The 20,321-nt window shown below is 46.0% G+C and overlaps 1 protein-coding gene across 1 annotated transcript; it reads right to left on the bottom strand.

The window, feature by feature from the left end:
• Nucleotides 1-2: 2 nt before the first annotated feature.
• Nucleotides 3-16,356, bottom strand: si:ch211-166a6.5 (clustered mitochondria protein homolog). The gene is made up of 28 exons (XM_014170738.2): nt 16,009-16,356; nt 12,771-12,880; nt 10,686-10,857; nt 9,786-9,923; nt 9,437-9,594; nt 9,188-9,342; nt 8,680-8,802; nt 8,460-8,592; nt 8,189-8,281; nt 7,865-8,031; nt 7,533-7,715; nt 6,924-7,322; nt 6,681-6,754; nt 6,481-6,585; nt 6,244-6,344; nt 6,008-6,160; nt 5,155-5,217; nt 4,787-5,019; nt 4,542-4,626; nt 4,307-4,460; nt 4,054-4,193; nt 3,862-3,942; nt 3,582-3,707; nt 3,338-3,447; nt 3,146-3,239; nt 1,662-1,778; nt 1,487-1,566; nt 3-1,390 (listed from the first exon to the last, which is right to left on the bottom strand). The coding sequence occupies exons 1-28, from the start codon at nt 16,055-16,057 to the stop codon at nt 694-696; spliced, it is 4,293 nt and encodes a 1,430-aa protein (XP_014026213.1). The 5' UTR covers nt 16,058-16,356; the 3' UTR covers nt 3-693.
• Between the last annotated feature and the right edge of the window lie 3,965 nt (nt 16,357-20,321).

Raw genomic sequence — 20,321 nt, forward strand, 5'->3', positions numbered from 1 at the left:
ACTTTCTTTTTCCCAATGTTTTTATTATTTTGGTTCAGTTGTGTAAGTGTAAACATTCAGTTTTATGCTGTTATAACAGTTGATTTGTCTGTAACTAAATTAGACAACAGCAGTAAGAAAAACACTGGTTTGTTTTACAGTCAAGAGTAAAATGTTTAATATTGAAAAAAAGCAACACAAAGTGTAGCTCTCTCCCAATATCAGTAAAGAAACCACCAGGTCAAGGACAATGGTACACTTCTATATTCTCTTTCTGTTTTTGTTTTTCATCTCATCCTCCACAGCTCTCTGCTCTAAAGATTCTGATCCAGCTGAATCAACAGCACCGTTAATAAGCTACCGCCTTGTTGGCAGCTGCCTGTGTCCTATGACTCCTCTCTATGGTTATTTTTTATATATTTTTTCCTTTATTTAACTAGGAAAGTCAGTTAAGAACAAATTCTTATTTTCAATGACGGCCTAGGAACAGTGGGTTAACTGCCTTGTTCAGGGGCAGAACGCCAGAGTTTTACCTTGTCAGCTCGGGGATTCGATCTTGCAACCTTCCGGTTACTAGTCCAACGCTCTAACCACTAGGATACCTGCCGCCCCTAAATTCTGTAGGTCTCTTATGATGGTCCCTCCCTCTTTGTCTTCACTCTCTGACACCACTGTTCCATTAGCTAGCATCTCGCCCTCTGCTGTGACAAGTGTTTATTTTGTTTGGCTGATGGTCGTCGAGGCGTCCCTGTTCGCAAAGACCTCCTGAGGCTCTGATTGGTCATTGCTGGTGCTTGGCGTTCCGTTCACACCGCTGACCTTATCTGACCCTGGCTTCTCATTGGCTACCTCCACATCGTTGTCTGATTGGTTTCCCTCCGATTCTAAACCTCCATTTTGTGTCAGACTCTGACTCTCCTCTATACAGTCTCTGACTGGCTCAGTTTGCATTTCCTCTGTAGCCATCAGGTTTGCCTCTCCATCCTCTGTCCCTGTGTGCTGCTCAGTCTCTGGGGCAGCTCTATCTTCATCTCCATCTCTCTCACTGGATTCTACTACAGCTCCACTCTCTACTGCTTTATTCTCTGCTGCTGACCCCTCTACTGCTGAGCCCTCCTCCACTACTAAGCTCTTTACTGCTGAGCCCACATCTACGGACCACTCATTGACCTCCATTTGATGGCCGTCCGCTGTCTGTTTGTCGGCTGTGTTCTTCTCCGGATCTATTTCTTCTGGGAGCTCCTCACTGGTGGTCTCCTGGACTACCCTATCCTCCTCTTCCTCTCTTTCAGGGGTCTTCACTTCCTTTCCATTCACTGTTTCTGTGTGTGTGTTGTCTGGTTTGGCGTTAGCGGCCTCCTCTGCCTCTCTCTGTTCCATCAGCTTCTGTTTGAACTCCAGGAGCCTGTCACTAAGAGACCAGACCACGCTTAGATTCATGTCTGCTAATATCATTTTGGTAATATGAATACATATATATTAATACAATCCTTCTCTTGTGTGTTACCTGTGGCTTGGTGTCCTGATGCCTGTGACCAGGGCCAGCTGCTCCAGAGTGGTCTCAGCTGAGGGAGACAGAGACTGCCCCTGGGGAGAGAGGAGACAGGCAGAAGGCAATTTAATGGTCACCTACTCTGGACCTTTATTTAGTGCACAAAGAGAACAGAATATGGTTTTATTACCTCAGCTGTGAGCGGGTTCCCTCCTTGCCTCAGAGAGCGTTCCACACGCACTGCTTGCTGGGTAATGGAACGCAGGAACTCATAGCTGCAACGTCTCTGGGGGTGGTCCTCACCATACTGGTTACACACAAACACACACACACCTATGTGAGAATGCTGTTCATTGACTACAGCTCAGCGTTCAACACCATAGTGCCCACGAAGCTCATCACTAAGCTAAGGACCCTGGGACTAAACACCTCCCTCTGCAACTGGATCCTGTACTTCCTGACAGGCCGCCCCCAGGTGGTAAGGGTAGGTAACAACATGTCTGCCACGGTGATCCTCAACACTGGGGGTGTGTACTTAGTCCCCTCCTGTACTCCCTGTTCCCCCACGACTGTGTGGCCAAACACAACTCCAACACCATCATTAAGTTTGCTGACAACACAACAGTGGTAGGCCTGATCACCGACAACGATGAGACGGCCTATAGGGAGGAGGTCAGAGACCTGGCAGTGTGGTGCCAGGACAACAACCTCTCCCTCAATGTGAGCAAGACAAAGGAGCTGATCGTGAACTACAGGAAAAGGCGGGCCTAACAGGCCCCCATTAACATCAACGTGGCTGTAGTGGAGCGGGTCGAGAGTTTCAAGTTCCTTGGTGTCCACATCACCAACGAACTATCATGGTCCAAACACACCAAGACAGTCGTGAAGAGGGCATGACAAAACCTTTTCCCCCTCAGGAGAATGAAAAGATTTGGCATGGGTCCCCGGATCCTCAAAATGTTATACAGCTGCATCCTGACTGGTTGCATCAGGGCCTGGTATGGCAACTGCTCGGCATCTGACCGTAAGGCACTACAGCGGGTAGTGCGTACGAGCCAGTACATCACTAGGGCCAAGCTTTCTGCAATCCAGACCTATATAATAGGCGGTGTCAGAGGAAAGCCCATAAAATTGTCAGAGACTCCAGCCCCCCAAGTCATAGACTGTTTTCTCTGCTACCGCATGGCAAGCGGTACCGGGGCACCAAGTCTAGGACCAAAAGGCTCCTTAACAGCTTCTACCTCCAAGCCATAAGACTGCTGAACAACTAATCAAATGGCCACCGGACTATTACATTGACCCCCCCCATTTGTTTTGTACACTGCTGCCACTCGCTGTTTATTATCTATGCATAGTCACTTCACTTCTTCCTACATGTACAAATTACCTCTAACCTGTACCCCTGCACACTGACTCGGTACTGGTACCCCCTGAATATAGCCCCGTTATTGTTATGTTATTGTGTTACTTCTTATAATTTTTTACTTCAGTTTATTTGGCAAATATTTTCTTAACTCTTCTTGAACTGCACTGTTGGTTAAGCATTTCACGGTAAGGTCTACACTTGTTGTATTCGGCGCATGTGACAAAGTTTGATTTGATACACACACACACACACACACACACACACACACACACACACACACACACACACACAGTATGCTAGGTACAGACCAGGCTGGTGAAGGCAGACAGAGCTTCTTTCTCGTGATTCATGGCAGAACGATAGTCTCCCATTCCACACATCCACTGGGACAACAGATGCTGACTGGAGAGATGGGGGAGATAGAGTGATTGAGTAGTGACTTGGTTAATTGATTGATTGGTTGGGAGAGTGAGGGAGGGAGGGATTTAAGCGATTGATACCTGAGAGCAGTGTGCACGTCGGTGGGGCCAAAGAAGGAAGTGTTGATTTTGAGTGCGCTCTGTAGGAACTGCCCTGCTTGTTCGCTCGGCAACACCAAACCTAGACAGCTCTGAGAGAGAGGGAGAGAGAGAGAGTTTAGTCTCCTCTAACAGGTCTTGGGGGTGTAACAGTGTAGGGGTAGGTTAGGGTATGGCAGACTCACTTCTAATATAACGTTGAAGGTTTGGAGTGTAGCAGACTTACGTCCAGTGTAGCGGTGTAGGGGTGGTCCTCGCCATGGACTGTGAGCATCAGGAGACGGGCTCTGAACAGACACCTCTGAGCTAGAGCAGACTCTCCTCCAGCAAACACATACACCGCCAACAGAGCCTACAGGACACACACCTCATTCACTTAGCTAAAGATGACTCGGATGACAAATAAATAAAGGCCAACTTGTTGTTTATTGATCCTTGGGGAGTTTTGATATCCCCAGTAGACGGTGGTGCTTTGAATGAGTAGCGGATGACAATGTGGTACTTACATATTGTTGGATAGTGTTGGGGTGGTCAAAGCCCAGGACTCTCTCACTGATGACCACAGCCTTGAGCTGAACACTGCGGGCCTGGTGGGTTGTGGGTGGGGGTAGAGAGGCACAGGGTAATAGTGAGTTACACAGCCGTACAATCCTGTGCTTTACATTTGAGGCCATAATCTGAGGTGTGTGTGTATATACCTCTGTGGGCTGGCCTTGTAAGTAAGCCACTCTGGCCATCAGGCTTAGACAGGAGCAGGCCTCCGCGTTCAGGTCGTCACACACGCGACCAAACAGATACGCTGCCTCCTTCAGACGCACATACGCCTGCTCCATCATGCCTGGGGGACGGGAAAACATACATATCACATCCGCTGGCGTCAACGACAGAAATACACACACCAACAAACTCTAACCCGGTGTGTTGAACCAAGCAGTGACCCGCCCACCTCACCTTTCTGAACGCTACTCTGAGCAGCTCGGAACGCTCGCGAGGCATCATGTGTCGTCATGGTGACATGCTTGACAACAGGAAAAATGTTGAGCACGTCGTCTGGACCAATGGGAGCCTTAGTTCGGTTGTCGAAGACGTACTCTCTCAGTCGCAGCTGAGGGACACACATAAAGATTGTGAGGTCTGTGTGAGAAGGTGTGTGTGTGTGTGTGTGTGTGTGTGTGTGTGTGTGTACCTGTAATCCAGTCTTCAAACAGAACTCTCTAAGCAGGGAGACCTTCTGCAGCCCATACGTCTCTACTAGGTGGTCAGCAGTGGAACTGCAACACAGAGACACATAAAACATCAGCTCACACTAACTACTGGTATTATTATACTATCATAATCATTAGGTGACAACGCAAGGAACTGTACAAGTAACAAGTGATGGACTAATTGATTGATTAATCGATTGATGACTAATTTATTAAATGTGCCAACCCTAGGCCGTGAGTGATGTCATAGGTCTCTGCTGCATCCTGGCCAATCAGGATCCAGAGCTCGGCTCCACTGAGCGCACTCCAGGCAGCGCTGTCTGAAGCTCCTCCCCCACGACCCCGCCTCCTGGACCTCTTCTTAGGCTCCTCCCCTGTGGGGGCGGTGCTGTAATGGGCAACCAATAGGCAGCAGAGGAAGTGACTGACAGCTGCAGAGAGACTTGACACCTCCACACCCTGTGGACAGAGGAGAGGAGGTTGCTATGGTTACAGACAGTAATGATGCTTTCCCTACACCCAGTCAAGGAACTGAGCCCAGACCAGTTAATAAGGACTGTGATAATGACACTGTAATGAAGACTGTTTCAGTACCTGCAGGAAGTTGTTGAAGATCCTTCTGGAAGAACGAACCACAATCTCTCCAACAGCCAGCCTCTGTAAGAGAGAAAAGTGAGGGTGAGTGACGTTTAGAAAATCCCTATCATCACAGCGCGTATAAAACATTTGTTAGGTGGGTGCTTATATTTGTCCTGTTTCCCACATGTATAAGTGGGTATTATACACATGCGTGAGTTAGAAACTCCCCCTGAGACTGGGGTCATAGTTAGCCAGGGTCTGCCATTATCAACAGCAACCCTGAGCAATTAGGGTTAAGTGGCTAAGGGTACATCAACAGATTTTTCACCTTGTCCATTCGGGGATTTGAACTAGCAACCTTTCGGTTACTGTCCCAACGCTCTCACCGCTAGGCTACCTGCCACTCATATATATATATATATATAAAAAGCATCATTACTGTCTGGATGTCCTTTTGTGGTGGTCCATTCTTGATACACACAGGAAACTGTTGAGCGTGAAAAACCCAGCAGCGTTGCCGTTTTTGACACAAACCGGTGCACCTGGCACCTACTACCATCCCCCATTGAAAGACACTTAAACCTTTTGTCTTGGCCATTCACCCTCTAAATGGCACACATACACAATCCATGTCTCAATTATCTCAAGGCTTAAAATCCTTCTTTAACCTGTCTCCTCCCCTTCATCTACACTGATTGAAGTGGATTTAACAAGTGACATCAATAAGGGATCATAGCTTTCACCTGGATTGACCTGGCCAGTCTATGTCATGGAAAGAGCATGTTCCCAAAGTTTTGTACACTCAGCGTATATATATCCTGTTCTTCGAGTGCCTTTGAGTTGTGTGTGAGTGAGTTTCGAGTCTGACCATTATATGTCTAAGCCGCTCCTTGTGTTCTGATTGGCTGATGGTCTTGGTCAGCTGGCCGAGGTAGCGGAGATTGATGCCCTTCTGGTGTAGCGCCTGCTTCAGCGTAGCGCCATCTAGAGGCATCTCACTGCCCTGCAGGCATGCCTCCACCTGAGACACACAGACAGCTAGAGTAAGAGACAGGTCACGACAGGTTGATAAACTGAACTCCAGGAATGGAGAGCTCCACTCACGATGGCAGGTATCTGTTGTGTGATGATGGAGGCTGCAGCCTCTCTAAGTAGCCTCTCCTGCAGCCTCACGGCCTCATGGTCACTCTTGGGGAACGTCACGTCTGAACACACAGAGGGGTGAGACAGAGACAGGGTCAACTTTTACACTCTGGTATGTCACAGCAGTGGTTTTGTCTCAGCTGTATGGGGAAGGGGAGGGTGTGTGTTGTGTGTGTTCGTGCGGAGCAGATGGGATACCTGGGGAGAACACGCTGGGGTTGAAGCGCATCTCAAAGATGATGTCACTGACTGATCCCACATCTTTACAAGCACCTCTCACTGCATCTGTACCTCGATGGTCACCTGGGAACACATACACACACAAAATAACGTGTCAGCTCTGACATTACCTGTGGTCTTGAAATCTAGAGCAAAAAATAAAAACGGCCTTTTCTCACCTGCTTTTACACACTCCTCCACGCCTCCATTCTCTTCCATCCTTTCTTTGCAGCGGCGAGTGAACTGGGACTGTCTGGAACAGAGGGAGGGAACAATCTTAGAAACAACACAATACAAAACAAAACATTTAGAAATGTGACATCATACTGCAGAGTTACTGTAAACGTCAGACTGTCTCACATGCATACAGTACATAAGAAGTATTCCTACAGTATAGCTAACTAGAGGTGTACAGTACTGACTTGTCCTGGATGAAGGCCTGCAGCAGCTCTGGTCTTAGCCTGCAGAGGCCATGAGGGAACCTCCTGGGCAGACCTGAAGTGCTCTGGTACTGCTCTGGCCAGCCCTCCTCCCATGACCCCTCCTTCTTCTCCACTTCCTCCCTCTGCCTCCCTCCCTCAGGGCAGTAGTTGGCATCGGCCGGCAGGCTCCTGAAGAGGTCTAGCAGGTAGAACCTCCCATCAGCCCCCAGCAGCCCCTGGGCGTCAAGTGCGGTGAACAGAGGCACCTGGTGGCCGTTGGGCCCCACTACAGCGTGTCTCTGCAGGCTGAGGCCTTTAGCAGCCTGAGCCAGCAGCTCCAAGAGACAGCGTCGGTGGGGGGACTCCTGGGGCCCAGCGCCCACCCCGTACAGAATACCCCTGGGGGAGAGAGAGAGGGGGAGAGCGAGGAAGAGAGTGAGAGGGGGAGAGAGAGATAGGGAGAGGGTGAGAGAAGGTGGGAGAAGGTAGGAGAAGGTGAGGGTGGCATGCCACCGACAAAGACTAACTGCAGGTGCAAACACTGTCCTCATTAAACAAATCACTGGGGAGCATATAAAAGCTAATGTTTATGTTCTTATTGAGTTGTACCTCGTAGGAGCAGAGGGGCCCTGGTCCTGCTCTGGGCCCTCCAGGCCAGGGGCCAGGCCTTGGGCAGACAGACGGATCCCCCTGTAGTCCACGGTGGCGGTGGGCAGGGTGTGGAGGCCCTGGAGCGCCCCCTCCAGGTCACTGTAGGACTGTACACCCCTCAGCTCCAGCCTCTGGGCCACCCTGGGAGGGAGGGGTGTGTTGTTATACAGCAGCATGATGGGTTCAGCAGGATTTTTTGGGTTCAGCAGGATATTCACTATAAAAAAGACTGGTCATTCTCTAGCTACATACAATGAGATCCGCTGAAGACAAGCTGAACAAGATCTTACCTGCGTCCCCTCTCGCCCCCTAACGCCATCCCTGCTCCTCCCTGGCTTAGGAACAGCCCGCCCCACAGGAAGGCGGGGTCATCAGGACCTCCACTGATTGGCTCTACACAGCCATCAATAACAGTCTCCGCACCCTGGGCCACTGCCCACACAAACGAGCTGTTCACCTGAATGAGAGAGAATAATGTATTTTCTAGAAATGTCTAAATAGCCTTACAGTTCAAGCACAGCAGCATGACAGATCCTTTTTTGAGAGCAACAATAACAGCTTGTCAGCAGTGAATACTTCCTGGAGGACTCCTAGTGAGTATGACGTGTGTGTACCTGTAGTAGAGCTCTGTCTCTCTGTAGTCTCTCCTCCTGACTGCCCTGAGGCAGATCTCTGGCTGCCTGCAGCTCCTCGTTCCAGTCTGGAGCCTTCACATCACAAACACCAAATCAATCAGTCAATTGGTCAGACAGTCAGTCACTTGGTTGATTGGTTATTCATCCGTCCGTCCTTTGGCTTGGCTAAAACACTGAGAAGAGCTGTTAAACTGTGTGTGTGTGTGTGTGTGTGTGTGTGTGTGTGTGTGTGTGTGTGAGAGAGACAGACCTGTGCTCCAGAGTGTTGATCCAGTCCCAGCCTGCTGAGAGGATTTCTGTGGGAGTGGGAGGCTGATGGGGGACCCAGCCAGCTCAGTGTGCGGTAGGGAGTCAGCATCATTTCTACTGGGGGCAGTTGGGGCCTACAGGGAGACAGACACTACATTACACATAAGGAACATAGGGTCGGTCACTGTGTGCGTGCGTGTGTGTGTTTGCTTGTCTGTTACCTGGCTCTGAGAGTGGCGAGTGCCTGTTTGAAGGCAGGGCTGATGTGAGAGAGCAGGTCAATGAGGCAGTGACTGACTGGAGAGGACGAGGTTGGCCGAGGATCAAACACCTCTACTGTAGACCTAGAACACACACATTGCTGTTGTCATTGCTGTGATAATAACAATATGCAGCTGAGATATATTGACTGAAGTAATCTCGTATGGATAACATGTAGAGTGGGGTTCGAAATGATTGACACCCTTGATAAAGATTAGCAGTAATGACAGTATAAAATAAATAATTCACATATTGAATGGGAAATTATATTATTTTATACTCATACAAATGCTCAGAGAAAGAGCAACTGTACTAGTATAAAATTATATAATTTCCCTATATTTTTGCATAAAACATAGCGCAGTATTTGAATCATTTATTTTAAACAGTCATTATAGTTCATCTTTATCAAGGGTGTCAATCATTTCAGACCCCAACATATATGCCTGTTACTTCTGAGAACCTCACCTATTCAGGAAGAATCCTCGTGGACAGGATGTGATGTCACACTTGCGACTCTCTAGGGTCACCACAGTGATGTACAGGAAGTCCCCTTGCAGCTTTCTGTGCCCAGGGGGCGGGTTCCAACAGCTGAGTGACAGGTCTTGCAGAAAACTGGGAACCTTAGGAGAGAGGCACAGAGTCAGAGAGAGAAGAGTGTGTGTGTATGTATGTGTGTGTGTGTGTGTGTGTGTGCGTGTGCGTGTGTGCGTGTACCTCTGGCTGAGTGTTGTGAGGCAGCATGGCCATTAGTGGTCTCTCTGCGGCTCCAGGGAGGAGGTACTCAGGAGGAACTCCATCCTGATTGGCCGGGTCAGTCTTTGTGTTGCTGGACGAGCGTTTCAGGCTTTTCCCATTGGCTTGGACAGAAGAGTCTACAAAACATGCAGAAAGAGAGGAGAATGGGCAATATATTTGTTAGTGTTCTAAGCTGTACGAATAGAGGGGCTCTTTTTCATGGTCCTTCAAGCTGGATAGGAACAATTACCCTGGAAATATGATGAGTGTGTGATTCCTTACAGTGTGTGTGTGTTTGTGTGTGTTAACGTGTTTGTCATGTGTGTACCTGTAGAGTGTGTGTGTGTCAGTGAGTCCAGTAGGCTAGGTGATCGTCCTTCCATCAGAGCATCGTTTGGTCCAACAGCTCTCAGCAGCTCTAGCACACGAGCCAGATGAACCCTTGCAGACCTGGGAGAGTATGGCTCTGGAGAACAGAGGACAAAAGACAAGCCACATTCCAATGAGCACGATGGTTAATTGTTATAGTTCTACAGGCACTGACCTGTCCCGCTGACACATGCACGCGCACACACGCACACACGAAAACAAGAACTCACGAACGCATGAACACACGAACAAACGTACCTACACACACACACACACACTTCTCTCTCTCTTTCTCTCTCTCTCTCGACTCTCTACCTCACATACACACACAGGCATAGACCTGCCCTGCTGCTGGGTTTTCCCGTGGCTGTTTGGTATTCTGACAGAAAAGCAGTCTGGTTGGCAGAAAGGTTATCCCTGTGTCAAGCCTGCTGCTTTGATGTTCTCAACCCATCCAAGACTTTGATGTTAACTGAGTCAGCAGTGGTAGAGAGAGAATGAACAAAAAAATAAAATAATGCCTTTCGTGAACTAACACTCGCACTTGACCCTTTCCCCCCTTTACTAGCTCTGACTTTGCTGGTAGCTACAGTACTTTATTGAGGAAAATGTACTTACTATGACCTAGCTATCTGTAAGTTGCTCTAGATAAGAGTGTCTGCTAAATTACTCAACTTTAAATTCAAAAAGGCAGAGGAAGAGAAAGAAAGAAAGAAAGACAGAGAGGCTAAGTCTCAATTGGCACTCATATACAGTATATAGTAGGCCCTGGTCAAAAGTAGTGCACTACTAAGGGAATAGGGTGCCATTTGGGATGTAGCCATTGAGACAGTGGTATTGTATGTAGTTCTTCTCCTACCCTCCACCAGGCGGAGCGTGGCTCCTGGTCTGAGGTTCTTCAGGCTCTGCAGCTCTGTCAGGGGGTCAAGGGTCATTCCAGAGAGGGCCAATGAGAGGCTGGAGCGAGGAAACACCTCCTCTCTCCCCAACACCGCCATCACAGCCTCCTGAACCAGCCAGAAACCATGGACCTACGGAGATACACACAATTATTGTATTTTTTTTAAACATAAAGAATAAGGTTTTGAAGTGTCTGTCCTATATCTAGGAGATATAAGAAAGCTCAGAAAATATTTTAGTTTTTTGGACACATATTGAACCTCTTATTTTTGTTGACACAAAACTGCCTCCATTCTTCCATTCATTTGCATGGGTTACATTCAGACGGGTCCTGTGACACTTGTGGATGGGTCCTAAAGCAAAACGGAGAACACCATCGTGTTCGTGAGTCTCCCCTTTCCATAGTGGCGTTATATTAGTTTGTAGTCTCAACGGTTCAAAAGCATTATCAGAGAAACACCGCTGTAGCTCCAGTGCATTTTGTATTATTCTGTATGTGAATCTGAGACGCTCTATTTAGTTTGATATGTTACATTTGGTATGGTTACATAAGTCCCAAAGGTTGCGAGTTCAAATCTCATCAACGACAACTTTAGCATTTTAGCCCGTTAGCTACTTTTCAACTACTTACTACTTTTTAGCTACTTTGCAACTACTTAGCATGTTAGGTAACCTTAACCCTTTTAGCTAACCCTTCCCCTTCCCCTTTAATCTGACTCCTAAACTTAAGCCTAACCCCTTACCCCAACCCCTAGCCTAGCTAACATTAGCGAGCTAGCTAACATTAGCCACCTAGCTAGAATTCGTTTTTTAAATTCGGAACATATGATACGTTTTGCAAATTCGTAACATATTGTACATTTAGCAAATTCATACACATATTGTGCATTTTGAAAATTCTTAACATATAGTATGAATTCTAATTCGTAATATATCATAGGAAATTGGTGATGGACATTCACATATTAATACATACCATACGAAATGCAACATATCCCACTAAATGAAGTGTCCCGGATTACATACAGAATAATACGAAATGCTCTGAGACCAGGTTAGTAGCTCGGCCACCTTCCACAGCAGATGTGGAAGGCCGACATTGGCGGATTTGATGGATTATCCATATATCTCCAGTTTAAATTGACGGATTTTGATGGGGATTATTTTATTATGCTACTTAGATAACAGACTTAAATTAATAAACACTTTCCCAGGCTTGGCCATACATGCACATAAATGCACTTGATTGGTCATTACACAATATATAGTGGTCCTTTAGAATAGTTAGTGGGTGAACTTGGCATTATTATACTTAACAAGTTTGCATTTCGCTACACCTGCAATAACATCTGCTAAATATGTATATGTGACCAATAAAATTTGATTTGATGCTTCCACATTTAGATTGGCTGTGGCCTAATGGTATGTAGTCACTAGTGTGATATGAATTAATGGTGTGCTAATTTTGGTCCCTTTCACCTCTTGTTCCACCCTCACTGCAGGTCTGTACCCGTTGTTGTACTATTGAATGTCCCACCCTACACTCCTGCATCCAGTTCCTTCAGATGTGCATAACCTGGAGGACAGGGGGCTCTGGGTTGTTTCTGGTCCAGGCCCAATGTGTGAGCATGTGTAGTGTGTGTGACTGTCAATGATTAATTTATATATACACTATATATTTTAAGCTATTTTGGAAGCAATAAAATGTCATTTATTAATGTCTACATTCGTTTTGCCACATGTATTCTATTACAGACACCTTAATAATCCATACTTTTTAATTATATTATGAGCGAAAACATTTTTTTTTAAATAAATGAATATATAAAAGCCTTTTCCTTAAAAGTACAATTTTTTTTGTTTACTAATGTTACTGTCTCCACTACAACAACAAAAATACTTAAATGCATTTAATACTGTAGAATTCCATTAATACAGCTGACCGGTGGCTTCAAAGCCTCTCAATGGCCAATACATATCATCACCAATCCAGGGTTTATATAAATCATTGGTTACTATGTGTTAGTGTCTCTCTTTGTTTTACCTGCAGCTCAAATGGTTCTACTCCCGCACCCTGGATCTTCACAAGGAATGATGGGTTTTCTTCCTCCTTCATACCAGCAGCTGTTTTCCCAATGGTCAGTGTGAGTGTATCTGATTAAGGGAGGGAATGAACATGCCAATCGGATCATTAAGAACAAACCCTAACCCCTGGACATGTTCAGGTGAATTATGGTCGCAGAAACGTTGTATGTCAGACTGTTGAGTTGCAGTGGGATTATTATTTTTTTCAAGATGACACAGTAGCCAGCTATAGTGCCGCTTTGAGAGAGAGTGTGTGTGAATGTGTAGTGTGCCAGAGAGAGAGAGAGGAGGAGGAAAAGAAGAGGTTCCCTACCTCGACACACAGACAAGAGCAGGACCCAGCATGTGTGAGGGGTGGGTCTGCGTTGGCAGTATTTGCCTACAAGCAGTGATGTCACCTCAGAGGTAAGGGACTGCCACACCCAACCCTGGCATGTGAATGCCTACACACACTCACCGACACAGTCACACAGAGACACACACACACATACACACCGACACTTACACTCACACACAATACAGTCCATGGCACACACAGACCTGATCAAGTACTGCAGCATGCACAGTGCGCTTACATAAAAGCTTTTAAGCTGTCAGTCCCCGAAATTGGGTACTAGAATGATATGTATATGTTAACCACCGTTTTATAAGTCAGATGACAGAAATCCAGACCTTCCTAGGACCATTAGGTGCAGCTTGTAGCCTGGTGGGTAGAAGCATTGGGCCAGTAACCGAAAGGTTGCTGGATCAAATCCCCAAGCTGACAAGGTAAAAATCTATCGTTCTGAGCAAGGCAGTTCCCCGGGTGCCGAAGACGTGGATGTCAATTAAGGAATCCCTCCGCACCTCTCTGATTCAGAGGAGTTGGGTTAAATGTGGATGACACATTTCAGTTGAATGCATTCAGTTATACAGATGACTAGGTATCCTCCATTCCCCATGTAAAGGTCCTCTGTTGAAAAAAATGGTATTTGCCTCCCTTTGGTGGTCGGCTGCATCATTACATCAATTTATATCACTTCACTGCGAAGTCAGGTCAAAGGGATGGTCCTTAGAAAAACATTTATCCTGCTCGACTGCTTCACGACGCAGACATGGCAAAGCAATGGCTGAATTTGTCTCGAGCAGGTGGATCTAAATACATAACTTTCATACCTCTACGATAAAGAATGTGACCTTAAACTTAAAATAAGTAAAGAAGTAATTTTGTGAGGAAGTCACAAATCGAGCCCTTTACAAAGCCCTTCTCCCCTTGTCTATAGGAGGGATGCACGTTGTTTAGTGGCCCAAATGTTGATTTAGACATACACACATTGAACAGATTTTGACTATCACCAATGTCATGATATGTTTGGTAAAGTAATAAAGAAGGTGAAATATTTTGGGTAGATGTTCCTCAAACAGATTATAACTATATATGGACATATTATAAAGTATGAAAAGGGTTATTCATTCTTTTTTGTTGTCATATCATCATATTTGTTTATGTTTTATTATACATTTATTGTGTATTAGATGACATAGGTTGAAAAGTGTTTTTTTCTCAGACATAAATAAACAACTCAAGAAATCTGTCATTCATTTGGCCATTTTTGCTGAGGAGATATTAGTCGCGCAATTTTACATCTAACTAAGATGTTTGATGCAGTATTTCTCAGTTACAAAATGTGCATGAAAACGAGTCGTCTCTCGTTGAATTACAACAAAGACTTTATTGAAGAATTCCTACTGTTGACCAATCATCTACAAAGGGGCGTAGACTTCAGCTACCGACTTCGGCTTGCCTCGAGAAAAATGTTGGGTGCCCGAACGTCCGAAAAAAACGAAACGAACAGAAAACGTCACAAAATGTTGTCATAAATATGCAAAAACTCTTACGAACTGTTTCGGTTGGGAAGCATGCAGACGCCAGTTAGGTTATCTTAGATCAATTCTGTATATTTTGGCTACGGCGTCTCAAAATTGACAACAGTACTATTGCGGCTTTTTTCTCGTTTTTCAAGGGAAGCCGCCAGTCGAACTGAAGAACTGACACTTTACTCCCCTCGACTCCAGCGGCCAAGAGCCACCAGACCTGGCACCAATAACATCTGCCCTCCTGTCTCACACACACACACACTAACATTCCTACTTGATGAAGGGTTACACTCCCATCACATTCCAGATTGAAATCTCACTAGAATATATTATTTTTGACCTTTTAGTGTCTAACCAAGTCTGACAATTATACAGCTCTGGTTGTACCTATATATTAGAGGTACAACAACGTCCAACATTATGGGTAACCTTTACAGTTGAGTTTCGAGATAATAATCTGTCAATCATCTGGTTTCCCCCAGTGATATGCCTACTCACAGGGGAGATAACAACCCCCCCACACACACACACACACACACACACAACTCACTACACAGGTATAGATTCATGAGAAAACACACAAACGCACACACACTATCACTCATTCTATACACACCACCCCTGTATTGGGTGATGGTAACACAGAGGCAGATGTGTGTGTATTTAGTTACTTGGGTCATTGCCATGAGAAATATGCTCACTACACAAGTATGGGAGGGTGTGTGTGTGTGTGTGTGTGTGTGTGTGTGTGTGTGTGTGTGTGTGTGTGTGTGTGTGTGTGTGTGTAAGCAAGGAAGAGGGAGAAAAGCCTCCCTTGGAATAAAGGCACAATAAACTGTAGCATGCAGAGAGAAGTGGTGTGGCGAAGAGGAACGACACAGAGCAGAGAGTATGTATTATGTACATTCCTAGGAGATGCAGGAATGTACATAATACTTAAAATTGTTTCCTTCAACAACATGGCTTAGTAATTGGCAGTGTTGAAAACTATACAACCAGAATTCGGTTCATTATTCTCTTTACATAGGATTTGTGTTCCCTACAGACATAGTCAGGCTTCCTGACTCTACTCTACCTGCCTTTAACAATGCCACACTGTTAGTGTTGCATTGGCAGACCAGACCATTTGGCAAGACAACAACAGTTTGACTGAATGAGAACCAGACTGGAACCAGGCTACAGCAGACCAGCAGTGCTACAATAGCCCCCTGTAGGGCAGTCTGGAACAGCAGAGAAAAAGAGAGACAGTATGGAAAAACAAGGAAGTGGGAGAAAGTGAAAGAGAGAAGAGTGTTGTGAAACAGACACCAGAGCTGGACTGAGCAGTTGTTCTTTCTCACCTGACGTTCCCTGATCTCCTCCTCCTCCTCTCTTCACTTTGTCCTTCATGTCCAATTTCCTTTTTTGCTGTTCCCTCACTCTCTTGTTTTTCTGTGCTGGCACGCGGTTGCTCTCTCAGACTTGCTGTTCCGACTCGCTTCTCTTGTCCGGTCAGAGTGAGATTGAGTATGTTTAGGAGTTTGTATGTGTGTATTTGTATATGCAGACTGTGTGTGGGAGCAAGTGAAAGAGTGTAGTGAGTTCCACCAAGCTAACTCTGCTTATCGTTTCCCCTCTGGAAGATAACCACACCCTCCTATTACTCAACTCTCCCCTTCCCCCTTTCTATAACTCTCTCTGTTTCTCCCTCAAAGCTGCTGTGCCTCGCCTAGGTGTTGAAAATGGGTGTGTCTGCTCAATCTTGCTCTCTTCACCCTTTTCACTCTCTCTCATTATCCTTCCCCCTCCCCCTCTACCCTCACTCCCCCTCTTTTTCTCTCTGCCCTGGAGGAAAGGTGTGATCATGCTATCCACACACACCCATCAAACTAATCCCACACACACACCCAGGGATGTGGGAAATGGGAGTCATCACACATACATTATGGTGACCCACACATTTACATAAGGAACAAGGAACACATGCTATGAAACTCTCACCTTTCACAGAACATGAACGTAAAGTTACAGATGTCTTGGTTCGGCTTGGGGATGGATCGGTGTGTAATGTGTGTAGGAATGGAGGAATGGTGTGTGTGTGTGTGTGTGTGCGTGCGTGTGCAGGGCTTCCCTTTGCAGGAATGCCAGTTTATCCTTTTACTGCAGTGGGATAAATCAGGGTCAAACAGAGTGTTTCTTGGTAGTATTAAACAAATCTACTTTGAAAGAAAAGTAGACACCTCACACACATGGTTATGAGCTTAAAAAAAAGAAGACACCTGTACCATTTCAGATATAGAGTTGAAATGTATTCCATTTTGAGTTTGCATCCCAATATTGCACTTTATATACATCAAAGAAGACTGAAACAAAAAAAACGTTCGTTCGAAATAGAAACATCAGATTTTCAGCTAGTTTTAAAAAATGAAAAGTTTATTAATTATGACATTATAAAAAATATGAATAACATTCCACCCTAGAGGCCACTAGAGGGAGATTTGTTTATTTGATTGCAGGCTACAGTGGTTGGTATTGGTACAGCTTCTTTCCAATTCCATCCTAGTGACAGTTTTATATCACACACAGAGCCTCACCTCCTTATCACAGTGCCTATGGCAGGGAGAGCAGTCAGAAATAGAATGGGGTTTGAGGAATGAAACCTGAGCACCCAAAGAGGTAGGATTAAGTGTCCTATAGCCCCTGATCTAAGGTCAGTTTTGTACCCTAATGATCAAGCTTAAAGTTATAACCTACAGTTCTAGGCCTAACTACAGGTAATAATATACACTGCTCAAAAAAATAAAGGGAACACTTAAACAACACAATGTAACTCCAAGTCAATCACACTTCTGTGAAATCAAACTGTCCACTTAGGAAGCAACACTAATTGACAATAAATTTCACATGCTGTTGTGCAAATGGAATAGACAACAGGTGGAAATTATAGGCAATTAGCAAGACACCCCCAATAAAGGAGTGGTTCTGCAGGTGGGGACCACAGACCACTTCTCAGTTCCTATGCTTCCTGGCTGATGTTTTGGTCACTTTTGAATGCTGGCGGTGCTTTCACTCTAGTGGTAGCATGAGACGGAGTCTACAACCCACACAAGTGGCTCAGGTAGTGCAGCTCATCCAGGATGGCACGTCAATGCGAGCTGTGGCAAGAAGGTTTGCTGTGTCTGTCAGCGTAGTGTCCAGAGCATGGAGGCGCTACCAGGAGACAGGCCATTACATCAGGAGACGTGGAGGAGGCCGTAGGAGGGCAACAACCCACCAGCAGGACCGCTACCTCCGCCTTTGTGCAAGGAGGAGCAGGAGAAGCACTGCCAGAGCCCTGCAAAATGACCTCCAGCAGGCCACAAATGTGCATGTGTCTGCTCAAACGGTCAGAAACAGACTCCATGAGGGTGGTATGAGGGCCCGACGTCCACAGGTGGGGGTTGTGCTTACAGCCCAACACCGTGCAGGACGTTTGGCATTTGCCAGAGAACACCAAGATTGGCAAATTCGCCACTGGCGCCCTGTGCTCTTCACAGATGAAAGCAGGTTCACACTGAGCACATGACAGACGTGACAGAGTCTGGAGACGCCGTGGAGAACGTTCTGCTGCCTGCAACATCCTCCAGCATGACCGGTTTGGCGGTGGGTCAGTCATGGTGTGGGGTGGCATTTCTTTGGGGGGCCGCACAGCCCTCCATGTGCTCGCCAGAGCTAGCCTGACTGCCATTAGGTACCGAGATGAGATCCTCAGACCCCTTGTGAGACCATATGCTGGCGCGGTTGGCCCTGGGTTCCTCCTAATGCAAGACAATGCTAGACCTCATGTGGCTGGAGTGTGTCAGCAGTTCCTGCAAGAGGAAGGCATTGATGCTATGGACTGGCCTGCCCGTTCCCCAGACCTGAATCCAATTGAGCACATCTGGGACATCATGTCTCGCTCCATCCACCAACGCCACGTTGCACCACAGACTGTCCAGGAGTTGGCGGATGCTTTAGTCCAGGTCTGGGAGGAGATCCCTCAGGAGACCATCCGCCACCTCATCAGGCGCATGCCCAGGCGTTGTAGGGAGGTCATACAGGCACGTGGAGGCCACACACACTACTGAGCCTCATTTTGACTTGTTTGACGGACATTACATCAAAGTTGGATCAGCCTGTAGTGTGGTTTTCCACTTTAATTTTGAGTGTGACTCCAAATCCAGACCTCCATGGGTTGATAAATTGGATTTCCATTGATTATTTTTGTGTGATTTTGTTGTCAGCACATTCAACTATGTAAAGAAAAAAGTATTTAATAAGATTATTTATTTCATTCAGATGTGTTGTTTAAGTGTTCCCTTTATTTTTTTGAGCAGTATATAACCTACTACACGGCACAGACGTCAATTCAACATCTATTCCACGTTGGTTCAACGTAATTTCATTGAAATGTATCAAGAGCTTCAAGTTCCTTGGTGTCCGCATCACTAAGGACCTATCATGGTCGAAACACAACAACACAGCTGTGAAGAGGGTATGACAATGCCTATTCCCCCTCAGGAGGCTGAAAAGATTTGTCATGGGACCTCAGATCCTCAAAAAGTTATACAGCTGCACCATGGAGAGCATCCTGACTGGTTGCATTCCGGCTTGGTATGGCAACTGCTCGGAATCTGACCGCAAGACGCTACAGAGAGTAGTGCGTACGGCCTAGTACATCACTGGGGCCAAGCTTACTGCCATACAGGACAGGCGGTGTCAGAAGGCGGTGTCAGAAGAAGGCCCTAAAAATGGTCAAAGGCTCCAGCCACCCAAGTCATAGCCTGATTGTTCTCTCTGCTACCGCACTGCAAGTGGTACCAGAGCCCCAAGTCTGGGACCAAAATTGTTCCCCCTTATTTTATAATTATTTATAATAAAATTTTGCTCTGACTCTCTTTCACATGCTAATACACTGACTGGACTCTAACCACACACATACTACACTGACACTCCAACACACACACACACACACACACACACACACACACACACACACACACACACACACACACACACACAATACATCCATATTGACGCCCCCCCCCCCCACACACACACACATTCCTTCACACTCTTCACGCTGCTGCCCCTCTCTTTTTATTATCTATGCATAGTGACTTTACCCCTACCTACATGTACATATTATCTCAATTACCTCAACTAACCCGTACCCCTGCACATTGTCTCAGTACCGGTATATAACCTCATTATTGTTATTTTATTGTGTTACTATTTTTCATTTAGTTTATTTAGCACATTTTTCTTACTTACTTTTTAAAAACTCTGCATTGTTGGTTAAAGACTCGTAAGTAAGCATTTCATGGTAAGGTCTACCTACACCTGTTGTATTCGGCGCATGTGACAAATAAAATTTGATTTGAAACAATGTTGATTCAACCAGTGTGTACCCAGTGGGGCAGTTCGATGGCTTACCTACAGGTAATAACACACCATATGTAACTTACAGCTCAACCAACATGTAATGACACACACTGTAACATGGCTCTGTGAACAGTATCTGTTTTGACCTATTCCTGTAGTTGTTTTTCCTCTATGCTTGATTGACTGATTGACTAGACTGAGATAAGACCGGAAATACAGGACTGATGTCTTTCGCAGCTATGGCATTTTGCTTCAATCATCACTACAGCGC

The sequence above is a fragment of the Salmo salar genome, chromosome ssa24 (genome assembly GCF_905237065.1).
Source record: "Salmo salar chromosome ssa24, Ssal_v3.1, whole genome shotgun sequence".
Classification (NCBI taxonomy): Eukaryota; Metazoa; Chordata; class Actinopteri; order Salmoniformes; family Salmonidae; genus Salmo; species Salmo salar.